The sequence below is a fragment of the Dreissena polymorpha genome, chromosome 2 (assembly GCF_020536995.1).
Source record: "Dreissena polymorpha isolate Duluth1 chromosome 2, UMN_Dpol_1.0, whole genome shotgun sequence".
Taxonomy (NCBI): domain Eukaryota; kingdom Metazoa; phylum Mollusca; class Bivalvia; order Myida; family Dreissenidae; genus Dreissena; species Dreissena polymorpha.
In genome coordinates this window covers 124,762,882-124,785,546 of record NC_068356.1, presented here as the reverse complement: position 1 = coordinate 124,785,546, position 22,665 = coordinate 124,762,882, and the positions used below count along the sequence as shown (strand labels likewise).

General features: G+C 33.9%; 1 protein-coding gene across 5 annotated transcripts; it reads left to right on the top strand.

The window, feature by feature from the left end:
* The first annotated feature begins 1,193 nt into the window (after window positions 1-1,193).
* On the top strand, window positions 1,194-21,364 carry LOC127868874 (uncharacterized). 5 transcript variants are annotated; one of them, XM_052411013.1, is made up of 10 exons: window positions 6,198-6,213; window positions 7,237-7,358; window positions 8,020-8,110; window positions 8,913-8,953; window positions 13,442-13,603; window positions 14,360-14,476; window positions 15,182-15,787; window positions 16,512-16,575; window positions 16,881-16,937; window positions 18,574-21,364. In XM_052411013.1, the coding sequence occupies exons 3-10, from the start codon at window positions 8,080-8,082 to the stop codon at window positions 18,846-18,848; spliced, it is 1,353 nt and encodes a 450-aa protein (XP_052266973.1). In that variant the 5' UTR covers window positions 6,198-6,213; window positions 7,237-7,358; window positions 8,020-8,079; the 3' UTR covers window positions 18,849-21,364. The 5 variants fall into 5 exon arrangements, 1 of the variants encoding a protein (XP_052266973.1); XR_008044286.1 differs by lacking the exons at window positions 8,020-8,110; window positions 15,182-15,787; window positions 16,512-16,575; window positions 16,881-16,937; window positions 18,574-21,364 and adding exons at window positions 1,194-1,744; window positions 4,795-5,113 and having other exon boundaries at window positions 5,624-6,213; XR_008044288.1 differs by lacking the exons at window positions 14,360-14,476; window positions 15,182-15,787; window positions 16,512-16,575; window positions 16,881-16,937; window positions 18,574-21,364 and adding exons at window positions 1,758-2,856; window positions 4,795-5,113 and having other exon boundaries at window positions 5,624-6,213; window positions 13,442-13,549.
* The last annotated feature ends 1,301 nt before the right edge of the window (window positions 21,365-22,665 follow it).

The following is a 22,665-nucleotide window of genomic DNA, read 5'->3' as shown; positions in this document are numbered from 1 at the left end:
CCCTCGTCGTCAGTAGTAGTAGCAGCAACGACAACAGCATCAGCAGTAGTAGTTGTGGTGCTGCCTGGTGGTGGTGGACGTGATAGTTGTAGAGGTAGCAGTAGTGGTAGAGAAGTTGCATATACGTAGATGTTTCAGATTACATTTACTGTGAGTGCCTTTATTACAGTAAATTAAAGTATTCGAAGTGATCATTTTAATTGAAATGAACCGTTTCATAAAGGTCTAAATTTATTTCATTTTTTTCCACCGTATTTTTGATAGCGTCTCCTTCCTTGTTGTTTATATTATATCTCATGAAGCTTTACAAATGTAATTATATGCCTATGCTTATTTTTTTCATCATCAATTAAGATATCTTATTACATCTAAGTAAGTCGGTAAGCCACGGGAGTCCTATTATAAACAGCGATTAAAATTTCATACTTGATAATTTTGACGCTCAGACAGGTCCATTTATTGGGGTTCTAATATACAGGATATAAACAAAGATAACAATCGCTCTTTTTCTGAGTTCAAAGCATTCTTTAAGGACACATGTGGTTCCATTCGGAGATTAGCGCTTTATACCACCCCCACACCAAAACAAAAGAAAACATAATTACACGCTAAAATGATAATTTTGTCGAAAGACTCAAATGAATTTTTATTCACGCGAAAACGTTTTCCCTTACATCGCATAAATATGATTTTTATTCCGAATTTGCAAATTCAAAAAGGTGTAACCGTTGTCGCTTGTTTTAATCAATTACAAGCGTGAATCGATTTTAAATTAAAATTAAACCGGATTTTCAATGATATCCTCAATAAAAACAAAATTTCTTACGATTCTGTCCACATATATAGCTATGAGCGGGGACTTTAAATAGGGTGTCGTTTGTCCGGGTATACAATTCAATCGGGTGCCGATTGTCCGGGTCGAAAAATTACAGGGCGCCGACTTCCGCGTATGCAAAATACACTGGGTGCCGATTGTCCGGGTGCCGTTTGGCCTACAATCAGTAGTAGTAGTAGTAGTAGAAGTAGTAGTAGTAGTAGTAGTAGTAGTAGTAGTAGTAGTAGTAGTAGTAGTGGTAGTAGTAGAAGTAATAGTAGTGGCGGTGGTGGTGGTGGTGGAAGTGGTAGTGTAATTACTCAGTAGAAACACGGAGTACTGTGCAGTAACATTGTTTCGGTATGAAATAGCGTGCGTATGGCATAACAAGTAACACAACAGTAGCGCCGACCTTCTTCCATATTTTCTTTCGGTGTTAGTGTAAACAAACTTACTTTGTTGCCTGATTATTGCAGCGTTTATAATTAGGTCCAGAAGTTGCGATGTAAAGCAGCCGTGTGCAGTTTGTTGGAATCACAATTAATATTTAGTTGAATGTAACCTGTTGCAAAAAAGCAATGTGTATATTTCAGTAATATTTAGCACAATAATATTATTTATGTTATTTTTAGGAAATATCTGTCACCGATTTATTTTACAAAATGATTTGTAGAATTAGTTTTTCGAAACGCGATTATGTTATGAGAAAAACTGGCTGATTGTTGAGATTCCTGACAACCAATGAAATTATTTGCTACAAAATGGCGGGTGTTTTTATTTGAAGAAAAGTGTCGATATGTGTTTATATAAAATTCTTGTGTTTATAATGTATTTTAAAGAAGTGCTGGCTATTTGTTTAACTTCTTTTACGATGAAAGTAAGGTTAATGTCGATTTAGCGAAGGAAACGTCTTCTGTTCGTTGAGATAAGGTAAACTAGGTTACTGGTTTAGTATGTAAATTCGGACAGTACGTAAGTCGGACACACGTAATAACTCACTCAATTCCGATGAAATTTGACAATTTTTGGTGAAAAGGCGAGTACATTCATTGATACATTTTTAATGGTGTTGCATCATTTAAGCGCTTTATTTGCATGTGTCCGACTTTATAATTTTAGAACAGGAAATCCACAGTTTTTTTTTAATGGAAATGCTCATCAAGTGTCCAATGTTTATTACTCGACTACTCGTAGGGTGAATCCGTGAAAAGTCGGACAGTTGACAGTAAAACACATAATAAACTATCCAATTACAGACTTGAAATCCCCAGTAACACGCATTTAGCGACACATAGCCATTCACTTTGAAAAAATACATTTGTACAGTATGTACATGGACACCGTTTACGTTAACACAAAATCAATGATGTACTGGTACTTTTTGTTCTTTTTAGAGCACACATGGCTGTTTTCTAGTAAGAGTAGGCTAATTTATTGCCATTTTTGTCATTTGGTAGTGGAAACTTCAAGTGTGTATACAAATGACTGTAGTTTACCATCCCTTTAAATTATCTTAGAGGATATTACCTTGTAGTTTACAATTTGAGTCATTGTTTTTCTCATGGCCTTTGATTGAAGTGGCACATTTTATAGTCTTTAAATTGGCGCACAGTTCATTTCTGCAATCTGCGATTGCATTCTGCAGTTTAATTATTTAGCCAGGGCTCAACACTAACAGTGGTCTGTTGACCCGGGGTCAGTAAAAAATAGGGAGGACCAGTGAAACTAGAAATTTGGTTGATCCGTCGGACCAGTTAAAAATCCTGGCCGGCTTATTGTGAAATACTGGTGGAAAGCCGTTTTCATTAATAAAACAACTTTATTTGTTCATAATAAACCGATAATTTCATCATATTTTTTGGGCCTACTCGAGACTGGGATGAAAAATAGCAACATATTGGAAATTCCAATTTTCCTAGATGCCCGAATGACAAAAACCTGTTGTCGGATCAAAAAATCGATTTGCATTCCGCAAATGTCTCTGGACTTCGCCGTGATCGATACAAAATTCAAAGCGTTTGGATTGAGAAATTAACAAAATGGTATTTATTATTTTGAAAAAGCAGCAATCAGTCTTCGAAATTAGCACACGCCTTGCCCGTGGCCAGTAAAATTACTGCCGGGCACATACAAAAATTCACGTTTGTGGCCCGCCGGGCATGTAAATTATTGAAGCCGATTGACAGTTTATAAAAAAAATCGTAAGCGGTTCTTGATATTTGCAGATCTATTTTTCAATTTTGCGAACAAACACCTTGCCGTAAGTTGTAAAACAATGAAATTCGATTGGTTTAACAACACGCACCTGCTTGCACACGTCATCGTTGTTGTTTTTGACCGATGCAGTTCGGTCACATTCGGTTCTTATCGACGGTTTCTCTAGACATTAATCGAGAAGATGCTTTTTGAATCGATCATTTCAATCAAGTAATACGCTTCCGTTTTTGTCAATGTAAACAAAAAATTAATGTCATTGTCGACATAGAGGCTATGCAGTATCTTAGGTATGTTGATGGGGCTAAACCCGATAAAGCACTTCCAAAATAGAAAATTGACAATGATTTGAGAAAAAGGAAGCCAAGAAAGGATACGAGGACACCAGAGAACGCTCTTTTCAAGAGCACTGGTGTAACGATCGACCGTCTTAATTTTAGTGACTGATTAGATGTAATTGTATTCACTACGATTGAAACAAATGTTCTGCTTTACTATGTGTAGCATGTAAGTGTTAAAATGTTTTGATTTGTTATAATTTTGGTTAAAAAAGTTTGGGCATGTAAAAAATATGTTGGGCATGTAAAAATTCTTAAGTTACTGGCCCGACTGGCATGTAACTTTTCAAAGCTTATTTCGAAGACTGAGCAATAATCAGCATGTATTGATCTTAGTACCATCAGAATATACTTTGTTTACCCTGCAAATTTACACTGGAGAGCGCCGAATAATGTTTTGATATTGCCGGAGAATAAATGTGCGTATTTTCAAGATAACAAATTTTCACGATGTGGAATTTCATTCTGGGGGTGGTTGAACCTGTTACCTCCGCCTAAAAACCCTAAAACTAATGAAGAGAAGCTTGAAGTACAGCAATTTTGAAAAGGACGAGAGATATTTCAGTAGATAGTATAGTTTTCTTTTTATAAATGCACAATACATTGTGGATAGTCCGGAAAGTTAATTGAAATGTAGGTAAAATAACATAGATATTGTCGGACCACTTAAAATCTTGGAGGACCAGTAATTTCTGAAAGCTGGTGGTCCTTTGGGTCAGTAGGTAAAAAAGTAAGTGTCAAGCCCTGATTGCTGTGTGTTCAACGCTAACAAAAACAAGTATGAACTATTTTTCGAAAACCCATGCGCTCGAGTTAGCAAATCGACCAATCATAAAAAAAATTTAAGTTAACATCGCTCAGTGATCTATTTTTAGAAAGGTATAGTGACAAATTGTAAACAGAATAAACTTGCGTCATAAATTAAACATTTTAATTCAAGATTAAAATTTGCCAATTGGCATTTTATTTACAGTTGGCTTTCGGTCAACTACTTACTTTTAAAATGGTTGTTCAATGAAAGGTTTGGTTGCCCGACCATTGGTTTTTATTATCATACAGTTTTTGCCTTGTTAGGCTGAAAGAAGGGTTTATGTCTGGGAGGGTTTTTTTCCGGATACCCAGTAACTTGTAAGGATGGGCAATTGAAATTGTGATTTTATATAATTATATTCCTAACAGGTTGTGCACAGTATTCATTCTTGTAACTTCACAAACAGTCTGCACGCTAACTATAAGCCCGACAGCCCAGGACTGGTTAAATGTTAATCGGGCTACTAGAAATTAATAATTTATATAGTCGGGCTATTGGATTCTGTTTCCAATAAAGCATCATAATTCGGGCTAGTGGTTAAAATATATTACCGTGATGACTGTTCACAAATAATTTATGGTGGAAACAGTTACAATTAAATTTTGTTTTTATTTCAGTGTTTGTGTGCGGTTGTATTCATGCAGCCAGAGCTAATCCAGGTAAACTGGAGTAGCGATGAAGAACTGGTACAAGTAAGGTGGTCAGACTCCGATTCTGGGGACCCAGTGAATTGTTCTATGACCACATTACAAGACATTACAGGATCTGCTGACTGTGCTGTGACAGATAGCGAACAAGTACAGCGCGATGAGGAATATTTAGACATTTGGGATAGTGATGAAAGCTTAATGTTTTTGTCTTCTACAGATTCTGAACATGACATCGAACAGGTTTTAGCTAAGCCGAAAAAGAAAACAGAAAACAAGTACATTCAAAGTAAGTACAGTACAACTTTGAGGGAAATTTTGCCAGGCTTTTTTGAAATTTTAGCATGTGCGTTTGTTTAATAGTGAATTTTGTCAATTTTTTACCAGTTTGGAGCTGTTTCTCAGTAACTATTGCATAGAAGGGGAAAATGTATGCTCACTTTGCGTTGTTTTTTCCCATTGTCAGTGTTGAATTCGACATCTAAGGCTTCCGAAATAGTAATGGGTCAGAAATTGGCATCGCTTAAGTAGTTGTTTTAACTTTTGATTTTGATGATTTTTGTTGCCCTAGTCCCTTAAAATTCAATAATTAATACTATCCCAATAAAAAAACTAATAAAAATTTGTTTCAGATTTAGACAAAAATGTGCCATAAACCCACACATTACAACGTTATTGCTAAAACTAATTTAAGGAACTTAAAAAAAATTCTTAGCCTTTCTGTTTACATTCTAAAACACCAGTCTTAATGCTAGAAAATAACCATTTGTTATGCCTTGGTTTTAATATTTGTTTTCAGGTGAGGTAAAGTCAGAAGGAAGAATGAAATTAAAAGCATTGAAGTTTCTTAGTATTAAGACAGCGCTTACCACACCCTGCTATTGTGGAAAACGGTGTATTATGCAGTTGAATATTAATTCTGTCCGTGATATTCGTGAAAAATTCTGGCATAATCCAAAATTGACTAGGATAACACTGCTGAAAGCATCATATGAAAAATCTGAAAAAGTCGGAAAATACAGGTACTTTTCAGTACAGTCTAAAAAACAAGAAATACAATTATGTACAAAAGCATTTTTGGCTGCATTGAGAGTTAACAAGAATACATTAACTACAGTTGCTGATATGTGCATGAATAACAAGGAAGCTCCAACTGGGAAATCCCCACGTAACTGGGACAAGAGCACTCTACTTTTGATTGCTTGGCTGGAGGATTACTTCAGATTTCATGGCGAAAGAATGCCTCACCGAAACGAGATTGTGATGCCATATGGAACAGTGAAAAGTCATATTTATGAACAATACAAAATGGATGTGGAAAATCCAGTGAGCAAAAGCCAGTTCTACAAGAAATGGATTGACAGCTTCCAGTTTGTTAAAACGAAAAAGGTAAAATAATGTGTTTTTTGTGGGTTACAAACAATTTTATGCTGATATGACGTTTTTAAACTACAAAGTCATGTACCTGCGTTAGTTGTAATACATGTAATTTGGCATCGTCAAATTAGAATCTATAGCTATATGTGTTTTTATAACAGCTGTCACATAATGAATCTTGTGTTGAGTATATCCTTTGAATGTCTGCAGCATTTGTTACAAGGTGTAACACCAATATACATGTAACCTTTTTTTTGTCAGTTACTAGATATAATAATATACAGTTGAATCAGATTCTCTCGAGGTCAACGACAAAGGTCAAATATATGGGGGACATAGTGTTTTACAAACACATCTGGTTAAAATTTAAAAATGAAAAAATATGCTACACAATCAAAAACTTAACTATATTACATTAAATATGTTTTAGAATGAGGCACACATGTACAATAGGCGAAAACGCATACATAGAAAGGATATTGCTTCAAAAAATTAACTAGAAAAAGTAGAATTTAAGATTTCTCTAAAAACTTTCTGGAATGCCAGCCCTGGTGAAAACACCATTTCATTGCCTCTGTATCTTGAAAGAGCCTGGCCTTTCTTAATTCTTTCTCAGCTGTTAACCCTTACAATGCGGGAACCGAATTTTTAAGGCCTTTGCAAACAGTTTGGATCCAGATGAGACGCCACAGAACGTGGCGTCTCATCAGGATCCAAACTGTTTGCTATTCTGATAGTATTCTTTGAAAAAAATCGAAGAAAATGCGAATTTTAGAAATTCAGCAGACGACATTTTAGCAGACGACAAATTTCCCAGCATGCAAAGGGTTAAACTGTTACAGTGTAAAACGACAATTTTCATGGACTTTTCTAAGACTTAAAACCTTCATTGTGATGTATCAGAAAGGATACTCCAAAAAGGCATTGGTAATTTATTTTCAGGAATTTATTTTTGAAATGGGTTGTAAACAACAACAAAAATGAATCAGTTATCTGGAGCTGTGTAACATAAGCAGTGATCGATGTATGTTTCAGACCAACAGCTTCAGCAAATGTACAACTTGTGTGACATTAGAAAGGCTAATGAGCAAAACCACCTCTTTCGAGATGCGTGCTTTCTACAAGAAAAAGAAAGAAGAGCATAATATTCGTCAAATGTAATTTATGTATTTTCATTTCTTTATTTTTCATTTAATTTTGTAACCAAATCTTTAATGAATTACTCCCTTACAAACATGGTAAGAAGCATTTCTAAAGTTCAGAATGCAAATCAGACTGTGTATTATTAGGGGAAAGATTAATGACCAGAAAAATTTACTGGGTGCTGCTAGATTGAAAATTATAAAAAGGTTCACGGTGAAAATTTTGGACTAACATTGACAATTTCTTGCAGGGTGCAGCATCCTCCAATTTTGCTCTATATCTTTCCCTAAGGCTTATTTTATATAACCACTGGTAATTAGTAAAATTTATTCAGTTAATCAAGCTCATTGACTTTTATCTTAAATTGAAAGGACCTTTAAGCCCCATTAATCCTACATATGTATTGATATCCCAAATTCACCTTTACTTATTGAACATAAATATGTAGTTTTATAAATGTTTTTAACCATTCAAAGTGAAATAGGTAGAAAGGTGCTATATCCTGCATATTTTTGTTTCCTGCATACTGCCCATTATGATGGTAAACAAAGAAATGATATACATCTTTCAAATTTAATTTAATTTTGCCTATTAAATGTTTGATGTCAATAGAACAGATGCACTTAAAACTATTAACTATTTGCAACTTCAAAGCTCTTATTTAATGATATCCAGGTTAGAAAGGAAGTACTATTACAACAAAAAGACCAGGCACAACGCAATCCAAGCCAGCACATGTCCATAATTATCGATGGTATGGATCAAGGTTGGTATTTAAAGTGTCCATACACTTTAATTTTGACAGGAGCAGTTTGAAAATCCTAACTAGTCATAAACATATTCCCAAGTTCCAGTGTTCTGCCTTTGACGGTGCCTTGTTACAATGGCAAAAAACAATTATTTGTCCTGACCCCGATTTCTAAAATAGGTCACCATAATAAGGATTTCTAAACATTACAATGAATGAATTTTTTGTTGAATGTGTAAACTGTAACAGAACAAAATCTTTCATTTTGTATTATGCCATTATAAAAAATAATTCCCATTATTTTGAAGAAAAAGCCTTTAACTATAGGCTATATAGAGTTTTAAATGTGCATTTCTTTCTCCATGCATATATACATGTTAACCTTTTCCATAATTATATATATATATATATATGTCATAGAGGATATTTGTTGGATTCCGTGTAAGATTGCATTATATTTCATGAGTGGTCACCGAAACAATATTTTCACAAGTGAAAATAACGAGTTTCTGTTACAACCCATGAAATATATATTACGATCTTACACTTTGAAATATATAGTATTATGATTTGTCATTAGTAAATCATGTTGTTGTTCTCTTGTTTTTTTTTACGCTCTTTCACTGAAAAGCATGAAATACTGTAATTAATTTAATTTCCTGTCCAGACTTTTTTACTACATCCACAGTTGCACACAGGATACAATGGTACCAAAAAGGAAAGCTTTACATAATATGTGATTTAATTTTTTATATAACAAACATACAAACAGTTGTTTTTTAAATTTTTATTGCATAAATCTATTCTCTATTTTTTACAGCAAAGACCAATTTGCCACATTTTGCTGGGAGGAACCCAAAGGTAGGATAAAGGAGGTTTTGTGCCTTCGGTGGTAATCTTTTTGGCTCACACCTGTGTGTCGTACTCTGTGTGTCTTAAGCTTTCAATTTTCTTTACAGAATGTTACCCATAAAAAGGGCATATAAACAGTTTGTATGGTATATTTTTTTCTGAAATAAATGTTTATCCTATTACCAAACGAAAACCAATAGTATAACAAGTGATCGTATGAATATGAGCTGTGAACTATAAATATTTTTAGACTATGGTTTCCAATCTTTATTTTTGGAACAATATATATTTCAATGTGATGTCAAAATGATGTATTATGAAGTTGAATACAAATTCTGTCCAGCGTTATTGTGAAAAATTCTGGCATAATCCAAAATTGAACGATAACACCACTGAAAGGATCATAGAATATCTGTGAAAGTTGGAAAATACAGGTACTTTTCAGTACAGTCTAAAAAACAAGAAATACAATTATGTACAAAAGCATTTTTGGCTGCATGAGAGTTAACAAGAATACATTAACTACAGTTTGCTGATATGTGCATGAATAACAAGGAAGCTCCAACTGGGAAATCCCCACGTAACTGGGACAAGAGCACTCTACTTTTGATTGCTTGGCTGGAGGATTACTTCAGATTTCATGGCGAAAGAATGCCTCACCGAAACGAGATTGTGATGCCATATGGAACAGTGAAAAGTCATATTTATGAACAATACAAAATGGATGTGGAAAATCCAAGTGAGCAAAGCCAGTTCTACAAGAAATGGATTGACAGCTTCCAGTTTGTTAAAACGAAAAAGGTAAAATAATGTGTTTTTTGTGGGTTACAAACAATTTTATTGCTGATATGACGTTTTTAAACTACAAAGTCATGTACCTGCGTTAGTTGTAATACATGTAATTTGGCATCGTCAAATTAGAATCTATAGCTATATGTGTTTTTATAACAGCTGTCACATAATGAATCTTGTGTTGAGTATATCCTTTGAATGTCTGCAGCATTTGTACAAGGTTGTAACACCATATACATGTAACCTTTTTTTTGTCAGTTACTAGATATAATAATATACAGTTGAATCAGATTCTCTCGAGGTCAACGACAAAGGTCAAATATATGGGGGACATAGTGTTTTACAAACACATCTGGTTAAAATTTAAAAATGAAAAAATATGCTACACAATCAAAAACTTAACTATATTACATTAAATATGTTTTAGAATGAGGCACACATTGTACAATAGGCGAAAACGCATACATAGACAGGATATTGCTTCAAAAATTAACTAGAAAAAGTAGAATTTAAGATTTTCTCTAAAACTTTCTGGAATGCCAGCCCTGGTGAAAACACCATTTCATTGCCTCTGTATCTTGAAAGAGCCTGGCCTTTCTTAATTCTTTCTCAGCTGTTAACCCTTACAATGCGGGAACCGAATTTTTAAGGCCTTTGCAAACAGTTTGGATCCAGATGAGACGCCACAGAACGTGGCGTCTCATCAGGATCCAAACTGTTTGCTATTCTGATAGTATTCTTTGAAAAAAATCGAAGAAATGCGAATTTTAGAAATTCAGCAGACGACATTTTAGCAGACGACAAATTTCCCAGCATGCAAAGGGTTAAAACTGTTACAGTGTTAAAACGACAATTTTCATGGACTTTTTCTAAGACTTAAAACCTTCATTGTGATGTATCAGAAAGGATACTCCAAAAAGGCATTGGTAATTTATTTTCAGGAATTTATTTTTGAAATGGGTTGTAAACAACAACAAAAATGAATCAGTTATCTGGAGCTGTGTAACATAAGCAGTGATCGATGTATGTTTTCAGACCAACAGCTTCAGCAAATGTACAACTTGTGTGACATTAGAAAGGCTAATGAGCAAAAACCACCTCTTCGAGATGCGTGCTTTCTACAAGAAAAAGAAAGAAGAGCATAATATTCGTCAATGTAATTTATGTATTTTCATTTCTTTTATTTTTCATTTAATTTTGTAACCAAATCTTTAATGAATACTCCCTTACAAACATGGTAAGAAGCATTTCTAAAGTTCAGAATGCAAATCAGACTGTGTATTATTAGGGGAAAGATTAATGACCAGAAAAATTTACTGGGTGCTGCTAGATTGAAAATTATAAAAAGGTTCACGGTGAAAATTTTGGACTAACATTGACAATTTCTTGCAGGGTGCAGCATCCTCCAATTTTGCTCTATATCTTTCCCTAAGGCTTATTTTATATAACCACTGGTAATTAGTAAAATTTATTCAGTTAATCAAGCTCATTGACTTTTATCTTAAATTGAAAGGACCTTTAAGCCCCATTAATCCTACATATGTATTGATATCCCAAATTCACCTTTACTTATTGAACATAAATATGTAGTTTTATAAATGTTTTTAACATTCAAAGTGAAATAGGTAGAAAGGTGCTATATCCTGCATATTTTTGTTTCCTGCATACTGCCCATTAATGATGGGTAAACAAAGAAATGATATACATCTTTCAATTTAATTTAATTTTGCCTATTAAATGTTTGATGTCAAAGAAACAGATGCACTTAAAACTATTAACTATTTGCAACTTCAAAGCTCTTATTTAATGATATCCAGGTTAGAAAGGAAGTACTATTACAACAAAAAAGGACCAGGCACAACGCAATCCAAGCCAGCACATGTCCATAATTATCGATGGTATGGATCAAGGTTGGTATTTAAAGTGTCCATACACTTAATTTTGACAGGAGCAGTTTGAAAATCCTAACTAGTCATAAAACATATTCCCAAGTTCCAGTGTTCTGCCTTTGACGGGGCCTTGTTACAATGGCAAAACAATTATTTGGTCCTGACCCGATTTCTAAAAATAGGTCACCATAATAAGGATTTCTAAACATTACAATGAATGAATTTTTTTGTTGAATGTGTAAACTGTAACAGAACAAAATCTTTCATTTTGTATTATGCCATTATAAAAATAATTCCCATTATTTTGAAGAAAAAGCCTTTAACTATAGGCTATATAGAGTTTTAAATGTGCATTTCTTTCTCCATGCATATATACATGTTAACCTTTTCCATAATTATATATATATATATATATATGTCATAGAGGATATTTGTTGGATTCCGTGTAAGATTGCATTATATTTCATGAGTGGTCACCGAAACAATATTTTCACAAGTGAAAATAACGAGTTTCTGTTACAACCCATGAAATATATATTACGATCTTACACTTTGAAATATATAGTATTATGATTTGTCATTAGTAAATCATGTTGTTGTTCTCTTGTTTTTTTTTACGCTCTTTCACTGAAAAGCATGAAATACTGTAATTAATTTAATTTCCTGTCCAGACTTTTTTACTACATCCACAGTTGCACACAGGATACAATGGTACCAAAAAGGAAAGCTTTACATAATATGTGATTTAATTTTTTATATAACAAACATACAAACAGTTGTTTTTTTAAATTTTTATTGCATAAATCTATTCTCTATTTTTTACAGCAAAGACCAATTTGCCACATTTTGCTGGGAGGAACCCAAGGTAGGATAAAGGAGGTTTTGTGCCTTCGGTGGGTAATCTTTTTTGGCTCACACCTGTGTGTCGTACTCTGTGTGTCTTAAGCTTTCAATTTTCTTTACAGAATGTTACCCATAAAAAGGGCATATAAACAGTTTGTATGGTATATTTTTTTCTGAAATAAATGTTTATCCTATTACCAAACGAAAACCAATAGTATAACAAGTGATCGTATGAATATGAGCTGTGAACTATAAATATTTTTAGACTATGGTTTCCAATCTTTATTTTTGGAACAATATATATTTCAATGTGATGTCATAGCAAATGATTATGTTTGAAGTAAACAAATACTATAAGCAAAATTGGGACACCAGCGTTATTTTTTAGAATTAAGTATTTTTACTCTTTTTGAACGATAAACACCACAAAATAATGGGATAAATAGAATATCATGTGGAGTGTTGGAAAGAGATCAAGTTTATCATGCTCGGCTCAAAAATTTTGTAGCACTCTGAAAGTCTAGCACTACATGTTTCTCATCCTATAAACTTGATCTCTATCCGACAGTTACATAATATTCTATATATACATTAAAAAAGCATTTATTTAATGAGTTCCTAAAATACATATCTTGCCATTCAACCATTGATGCAAAATTTATTAATTTATATTTAAAGTTGTCTCTAGGACACTTGCGGCGCTTAAAAAAACAAAAAATAGTGAATAGTTGTTACTTAGTATTATATTGTGGTGGTACGCTAGCAAATTTTGTTAAGTTCAGGTCAAGAATTATGAGTTTGATTGAAACTAAAGGCTTTTTATTTGGCAGGTGATAACAATTAATCAAATATGCTTGTTAAGTTTTAGGAGACGAAATACACAAACAAGATTCAGTATTTTGTTTGTTTTTGATTTCCAAATTTAAATGATGTATTGTGCAAGATTTTGTAACTGTTATGTGAAAAATTACAGAATCTGCATGCAGTGGATCTTCTGCATACTCATGTCACTGGAGTGCTAAGTCACGGGCATGGAGGGTTTCATGCCTATGTGGACATTAATGAATATCCTCATGATCCCAACTTGACAATCAACATCATACTTAAAGAGCTACTACGTCAAGCCAAGGCAAATGTGAGTAATGTTTGTGCACATGTTATCTTACATAATTATACTTGGAAGACAAAAATTGTAAGCAGGCCATTCAAGCACCTACATTTCTGAAAATAACCAAAGCCCTTGACACTAATGAAATACCACTGACGGCTTTTTTTGGTAAAGATGGTGATAGTACAGTCAGTATTTTCAGGGGTCTCAATCTCTGGTTTTTGGGGTTTAAATAAGGCCATATTTCCCCAGCAAAAAGTATACAGTTCCCCCATTTCAGATAAAAATGCAAGACAATTGAATGCCCTAGACCCAGAATTGTCAAGTTCAAGTTCAAAATGTTTCAAACTAAATAAAATTGATAGATAAGTGTTAACTGTTAATAGATTGTAGTAAAAAGGACAAATTAAGTGATTAAAACAAATATTGTAATGTTTCTTATGTTTTGGTTGAAATTCTCCTATGGAAAATGATGCCTGATTTCGCCCGCCTCGGTGTTCCCCCAAACCAGAGTGAGACCCCTGGTTTTATGAATTTGTATAGAGGATTATAAATTCTTGCTTAGGTTGGTTAATAGGATAGATAACATCAGAATACGAGTCATACAAAAAGCATTAGTATGATAACACATTTTCGCCAGACTAGCTATATTTGTGTATGATCATGTGATATAAACACTGACCATCTTACTTTTATTGTTTTCCCTATGTTGTAGTTTTACTTGTTGTTTACTCTAGAGAACAACACTATTGTGCAATAATTTTGTGGATGTTTTTATTCCAGAACAACTTCCTGCCTCCAAATTTGTTTATCCAAGCAGACAACTGTTGGAGGGAAAATAAGAACCGTTATGTATTTGCATTTCTGGAATTGTTAGTGGCAGAACAGGTTTTCCATGAGGTGAGTGTTGATTTCAAAGATCACAGTGTCTGTTTTACGACAGTCTTTCTTAAGGATGAGTATTCAAATAATTTCATTTTCATTAACTTGATTATTTGAATATTCATGTGCACTACTTACAATTATTCAACCTCTGTAGCATGATTTAGTAGAAATGCTTATTATGCCCCCCTTCGAAGAAAACGTATTCACACAATGGCTGCTACTACAACTTATAGCCCATATAGGGGGCATGCATGTTTTACAAACAGCCCTTGTTTACCAGGTAATCGATAACGTCGCGGAAACACGTCTATTCAGGGAATCGATAGGGATCGTAAAAGCATGTATCTATCAGGGAAAGGATAGTTACTATAACTAATTAACTTTAGACATGTTATTGTTGCCAACTACTGTGTATCATATATATCACTAAAAACATGATAGTTTTGAATCCTGCAATGTTTGTTTTCAAAATTATGGAATTGCATCTTTTTGGCTTTTATTTCAGGTAACATTTTTGTAGCCTTAACATATAAATTATTTATATTTGATTATTAAATGAATAGTTTTTCTTAGTATTATTCCATCTTGTAGTTTATGCATTTTTTTCAAATAAAATTATGATAAAACTTGGGAAAGGCATTATCTTGTTCAGCCATTGTCGACTTTATTGACTGAAGGTATTTGATTTGTCGGATTTGATAATCATATATTATATTTCAGGTTCATATGTCCTTCCTTATTGTTGGCCACACGCATGAAGACATTGATGCAAAATTTAGTGAGGTGTCCAGGCTGTTAAATACTAAAGATGCTGAATATTTTGATGACTTTTTAAACGTTTTGAAAAATGCAGAGCGTATCACACAATTATTTGATGTTAAGTCATGGATTGAGGGTGATTTGAACAAAGCTGACCACATCACCCAACCTTTGCACTTTAAATTTGTTTCTGTGGACGGTGGTGTAAAAGTGTTTTATAAAGGGGTTCAATCTCAGCCGTGGTCAGCCCTTAATGGGAACTTTTTGAATAAAGCCCCAAGTGGAAAGCCAGAAATATTGAAGCCAAATTTTAGTAAAATTGAAATAGATAAAAATGTTAAACAAATTAAAGCTCTGAAACTAATTTTCAAAAAGCAGGATAGTACACAAAAGTGGCTAGACTTTTACGAATCGCTCAATTCCAACATGGACAGTTTAGATTCTGGAGTACCGGTATTTCCTTTAACACTGCTACCAAGACAACCTATAAGGCAGTCCTTTCCACCAGGACAAGGAATGGTTCCTGAAGTTCGTGAACTGATTGAAAAGGAAAACAGACAGCCATTGGTGAGCTTTTTCTACAGTAAGGTCATATATTGTTAGCTAACCTGAGCTCACCGTACTCAGGGTATAATTTTCCCCCCCAACTGATTTGATAATCATCCATATTGCATTTCTAGCATATAGTATATACTCTGAGAATATACATGTTGAGTTTGTAAATCTTAATCAACCACTCGGCTAATCTTAATGAAACTTGGCAGGAATGTTCTTTGCATAACTCATATTACCATGGAAATGGATAGGTTTCCTTATATGTATATAGTAACATCTAGAGCTTAGAGCTCTAATATTTGGCATGAAACATCATATGATGAACCTAAACAGTAAACAAGAATGTTAAAATTATGCCTCTTGGGTCGGAATTTGCCCCATACCAGGGGCCAAATGTTTTTTCCTTAAATGTATATAGTGAAAAGTTAAAAAAACTTCTCTTAAATATTAAAACTAAAGCTTTGATATTTGACATTAAACATCGTCTGGAATACCTCTACCAATATTGTTCAAATTATGCCTTTAAGGGTAAAAATTGGCCCAACCCTGAAGGCAAATATGTTTTCCTATATGTATATTGTAAAAACTTCTTCCCTGAAACCACAATGCCAAGAGCTTGGATATTTGCTTTCAAACATGGGCTGATGGACCCTTACAATATGTAATTTGTAAAACAGTATGAGATACATGTATAATAATAAAATACAATATTGAGGTGTAATTTGTATAATTCAAGGTACAGATAAAAAAGCGAAAAACTGGAGACGAAGCTTCTGACCTCAGGGTTGCCAAAAAGAAGAGTAAATATATATGATATTTATTATTATCATAAATCTTGAAAATATCATTAAAGTTATCTTTTTACATTCGTTATAGAGTTGAAATTCATTTGTTATGTATTTAGTTTGAATTTGACAGGATCAGGAAGAACAAACTTAAGTTTAAGTATGTTTTACAGTAAAAATGTGACAATAAAATAATTATGAACATTATTTCATAAAAAATTTGTTTCTACTTATCCTAATCAAACCCATCTGTAGAAAATTATTGTGTATTTTTAGTGTACATGTAATCCATATGAAAATATTCCATTGAAACATTTCAGATGATAACACTTCTGGTGGGAAAGGGTTTGGCAAAAGGAAGAGAAGATTTATATATGGTTTGTATATTGCTCTTTTTTTTCTTTGAACATATAATGGTTTTTATAAGAAATAAGTAATAATAGTATTAAAACTGATTAATATTAAAGGGGCCTTTTCACAGATTTTGGCATGTTTTGTAGTTTGTCTTTAAGTGCTTTATATTGATAAATGTAAACACTGGATCTAAAAAGCTCAAGTAAAAAATCAAGAATAAAATTTAAAAAAAAGGAAAAAAAGTAGCCCCCATCAGGGCTCGAACCAGTAACCCCCAGAGTCCTGGAGTAAATGGGATATGGGAATCACGACCGTCCATCTGTCCCAAGGAGCATAAGTTTGTCATTTATAAAGCGAAATTCCTTAAACTTGGTACAAAAGATCCTCATCATTAGACTGTGTATGCTTAAATACCAGTTCCCTACCTCCAAGGTCAATGTCACTATTATAGGTCAAATGTCTATATATAGTACAATGCTGCATCCTGTTTGTGTCCAGAGCATAACTTAGTCATGTATTGAGTGAATTTTATTAAACTTGGCACAAATATTTTCAATCGTGTGTCGCTCTTTCTGTTGCCTAAATCTAGTGGAAGACAAGGTAAAGGTTAACTTTCATCCATTTTTTTAAAAACGGAATTCCCATGCCTTGAAGGAACACAACTTGAATGATATTTTCTCGCAAAATAAACTCGATACTGCAACTAGTGTTCTACAGATATTAAAGCATTAATTAAGCCTTTATATGTTTTGTTAACATTTCTTGTATTCTCACGTTTTCAGCTTTTCAAGGTTTAAAAATGCATTTTGTTTGAAGTATTGTTGAGTAGCCTATTAGGCATTTAAAATAAAAATAAATTATTCTACAGCTTGATTTTCAGTACGTTACAGGACGGCATATAGTGATTGCACTGTCCGTCCGTTCATATGTCTGTCCGTCACACTTGCGTTAAAGTGATATTATGGGCATCTAACAGTTAATAGGTGTCTATCGCAACCGTTGTTTATTTTTGGTGTTTTCACTTCATATATACTTAGATTTGTTAATGCAGCATCAACATGCTAAAACAATATCCCTGAAAGAGAAAAATAATGCATTTGAATTAAATTGAATATAAACTGTACTTTCGTTTGACAACTGGTCATGCTTGTACGATGTGTACCTAAATTTAGTTTTAGTGCAGATTCGTTCATACGACACAAAGACACAATTTTGTTTTACGGATGGCTTACAGGACTGGGTGAGTCACGTAAGATATCGAATATAAAATATATTTTTAATAACAACTGGTAGCAAGATGAGTTGCAGATAATTGGTCAGTAACTTCATTTTAAGTAACTTGTTTGACCTGTTAATTCTTTTCAGCTCAATTCAACAGTGAAAAATGCCCATAATATCGCTTAAAGGTTTCGAAAAATGCTCATAACTTGTATGTCGCTTCAGATGTAACCTTTATAATTGGTATGCATTTGTATATGGACAAGGCCTTTCCATACGCACACAAATTTTGACCCCTTTGACCTTGACATTAAACTTAGGGTCCGCTTTTAGGTTCAAACTCTGCCTTTAGGTTTTGAAAAAGCGTTTTTTGGGGGCATATGTCTGATGGAGAAAGCTCTTGTTTTTGTTTGGCATTGATATGTGGTTTGTTTATTTAAGACACAACACTGTGCAGATCACGACTGGTCATGATTACAGATGAAGAAAGGAAGAAACATCTGTGGATAAAATTCTTGATGGACCTGTATACTTCATTTATGCAGTATATGCACATCTTGTTGCTCATTTTGTATGTGTTCTGCTGCCTTTTTGAAGGATATATTTTGTTTATTTTAAGGTTATTGCAAGAACTTCTGCGTCAATCTTTACTAGAACACATGGGTTTATTCCAACCCAGAGTTTCATTTTATGGTGAAATTGGATCAGTCAATTAAATTTGTTTTAGCAAATATACGTCTCTGGTGGGCAAAAATAAGACACTATTATTGAGGTGTAGTGTTTAACAATTTGTATCCAGTCAAATGTTCCTTATTTCGCCAGTTGTCTTTATAATCCCCCGAAAGTATTGAGTGAGATGTCCTTTATAAGCTATTGTAACTGTACATTTGTTCATGTGCATTTTTCTACCAATTTTCGATTTCGGTTTAGAAATGCTTTGTATGAACTTGTCTTCACATAAAAATGCTTTATTATGTCCCCCTTCGAAGAAGAGGGGTATATTGTTTTGCTCATGTCGGTCCGTATGTCCGTCTGTCCACCAGATGGTTTCCAGATGATAACTCAAGAACACTTAGGCCTAGGATCATGAAACTTCATAGGTACATTGATCATGACTCACAGATGACCCCTATTGATTTTGAGGTCACTAGGTCAAAGGTCAAGGTCACGGTGACCCGAAATAGTAAAATGGTTTCCGGATGATAACTCAAGAAGGCTTATGCCAAGGATCATGAAACTTCATAGGTACATTGATCATGACTCGCAGATGACCGCTATTGATTTTCAGGTCACTAGGTCAAAGGTCAAGGTCATGGTGACCCGAAATAGTAAAATGGTTTCCGGATGATTACTCAAGAACTCTTATGCCTAGGATCATGAAACTTCATAGGTACATTGATCACGACTCGCAGATGACACCTATTGATTTTCAGGTCACTAGGTCAAATGTCAAGGTCACAGTGACCCGAAACAGTAAAATGGTTTCCGAATGATAACTCAAGAACGCTTATGCATAGGATCATGAAACTTCATAGGTAAATTGATCATGAATCGCAGATGACCCTATTAATTTTCAGGTCACAAGGTCAAGGTCAGGTGACTTGAAACCGCAAAATGGTTTCCGGACGATAACTCAAGAATGCTTACACCTAGGATCATGAAAATTCATAGGTTCATTGATCATGACTGGCAGATAACCCCTAATAATTTTCAGGTCACTAGGTCAAGGTCACAGTGAGTCGAAACAGTAAAATGGTTTCCTGATGATAAATCAAGAATAATTAGGCCTAGGATCCTGAAACTTTATAGGTACATTGATCATGACTAGCAGATGACCCCTATCGATTTTCAGGTTACTAGGTCAAGGTCACAGTGACAAAAACTAATTCACACTTTGGCTGCCACTTCAACTGACAGCCCATATGGGGGGCATGCATGTTTTACAAACAGCCCTTGTTAAAATAGATTTTGTGAATTTGTGATTGCTAATGTTTAATTTTTATGTCTCCGAAGGAGGGCATATAGTGATCGGACTGTACGTCTTTCCGTCACACTTTGCGTTTAGGTTTCGCGTTTAGGTTTCAAAAAATGCTCATAAATTCTATGCCCCTTCACATAGCAACTTGATATTTGGTATGCATGTGTATCTCATTGAGCTGCACATTTTGAGTGGTGAAAGGTCAAGGTCATCCTTCAAGGTCAAAGGTAAAAAAAACATGTATCAACGCAGCGCAGTAGGGGGACAGTGTGTTTCTGACAAACACATCTCTTGTTTTATGTTCTATAATATGTTTGTATGTCAGGAGAAACAATAAAGTTTTGTTTTTACAATACATACTAAACTTGTGGCAGAATTGTTTAGTAATGAAAATACAAATTGCAGCAATTGCATCTGTTAAAGAACTTTGAATGGTTATAATTGATGTAAAGATTGTTTTATTGAAATATTTCATTTTTAAAATGACTTCACATGTTGAAAAACATGTTATGTATTTTTTATAAAAAAATTAATTAATTTTAGTTAGTCATAAAAAAATATTGAATCATTCACACTCTTTTATAAATGTTCTGACCTACTGACTGGTGGATTGCGAACATAATGGTATACCTTTGTGTGTGTTTGTATTTATTATTACATGTTTTATAATTAAAAAATAAATTAAGAATTATACATTTAAAAGTCGTTTACCTTCCATTTTTTTCAGTGTGATTTTTTCTGTGTGATTATGCATATCTGGAAGTGTGTACCGCTGGCTTAACATTTTCAAAGAATTTATCTCTCTATGTTATTATGAACTTTAGGGAGTTTGTACCGCCGGCGTAACATTTTCAAAGAATTATCTGTCTGTGTGATTATGAACCTTAGGGAGTTTGTACCGCCAGCGTAACATTAAGAAATATCTGTCTGTGATTATGCATAGTTTGTACCGCCGGCGTAACATTTTGTCATTGTAGAGTTTGTACCGCCAGCGTAACATTTTCAAAGAAATATCTGTCTGTGATAATGCATAGTTTGTACCGCCGGCGTAACATTTTGTCATTGTAGAGTAACATTTTCAAATATCTGTCTGTGTGATTATGAACCTTAGGGAGTTTGTACCGCCGGCGTAACATTTTCAAAGAATTATCTGTCTGTGTGATTATGAACCTTAGGGAGTTTGTACCGCTGGCGTAACATTTTCAAAGAATTATCTGTCTGTGTGATTATGAACCTAAGGGAATTTGTACCGCCGGCGTAACATTTAGAATTATCTGTTTGTGTAATTATGAACCTTAGGGAGTTTGTAACGCCGGTGTAACATTAAGAAATATCTGACTGTGATAATGCATAGTTTGTACCGCCGGCGTAACATTTTGTCATTGTAGAGTAACATTTTCAAATATCTGTCTGTGTGATTATGAACCTTAGGGAGTTTGTACCGCCGGCGTAACATTTTCCAAGAATTATCTGTCTGTGTGATTATGAACCTAAGGGAATTTGTACCGCCGGCATAACATTTAGAATTATCTGTCTGTGTGATTATGAACCTTAGGGAGTTTGTACCGCCGGCGTAACATTAAGAAATGTCTGTCTGTGATTATGCATAGTTTGTACCGCCGGCGTAACATTTTGTCATTGTAGAGTTTGTACGGCCGGCGTAACATTTTCAAGAATTATTTTGTCATTGATTCTGAGAGTTTGTACCGCAGGTGTATTAAATTGTGATTATGATCCTCTGAGAGTTTGTACCGCCATTGTAACATTTTCAGTAAATTTTTCTGTTGAAGGATTATGAACCTGAGTTTGTACCACTAGCATAACATTTTTTTAAAGCATTTGGGATGGTTGTACCGCCAGTGTATAGAATGAACCTTTGGGAGTTTGTACCGCCAGCGTAAATAGTAAGAGAGTTTGTACCGCCAGCGTACCATTTTTTGTTTAATTTTAAAGTGGAATGAATGTGATGAACATTTGGGAGTTTGTACCGCCAGCATAACATTTAAGTTAATTATTTGTTGATGTTATAATGAACCATTGGGAGTTTGTACCGCCAGCGTAACATTTTGTTGTTGTAGGGTTGTACTGCCAGCATAACATTTGTATACTTTGTTATAAAAAGTTACAAAAAAATGGGTTTATTTGTAGGAAATATCCTTGAAAAAGGCCATTTTAAAAGGGATTCTGTGGAAAATCCCTTTTTAAAATATACTGCTTTAATTATAATTACATGACCTATGTTCGTAAAATGTTTTTCATCGCTATTGCAGAATAAGTTCTCATTTATCTGCGATCTGTATTGTATTTAGTTCAAGTACTTAAAATTGACGCTGTATTTAATTATTACATTACGGCTTTTATTCTTGTATTCTTATATCTTTTATTTGAAATCTTAATATAAACTTATGTATATAACGAAATTTAAGAACAACTGCACGAGAAGTGAAACGCCGAAAATAGTAGTCCGCTGTGTACGTTAAGAATGTAAAGGATAGTCTGCGTGTACAGCACAACCATGACTTTCCTTTCATAAAATCATTCGGACGAAGGTAAAT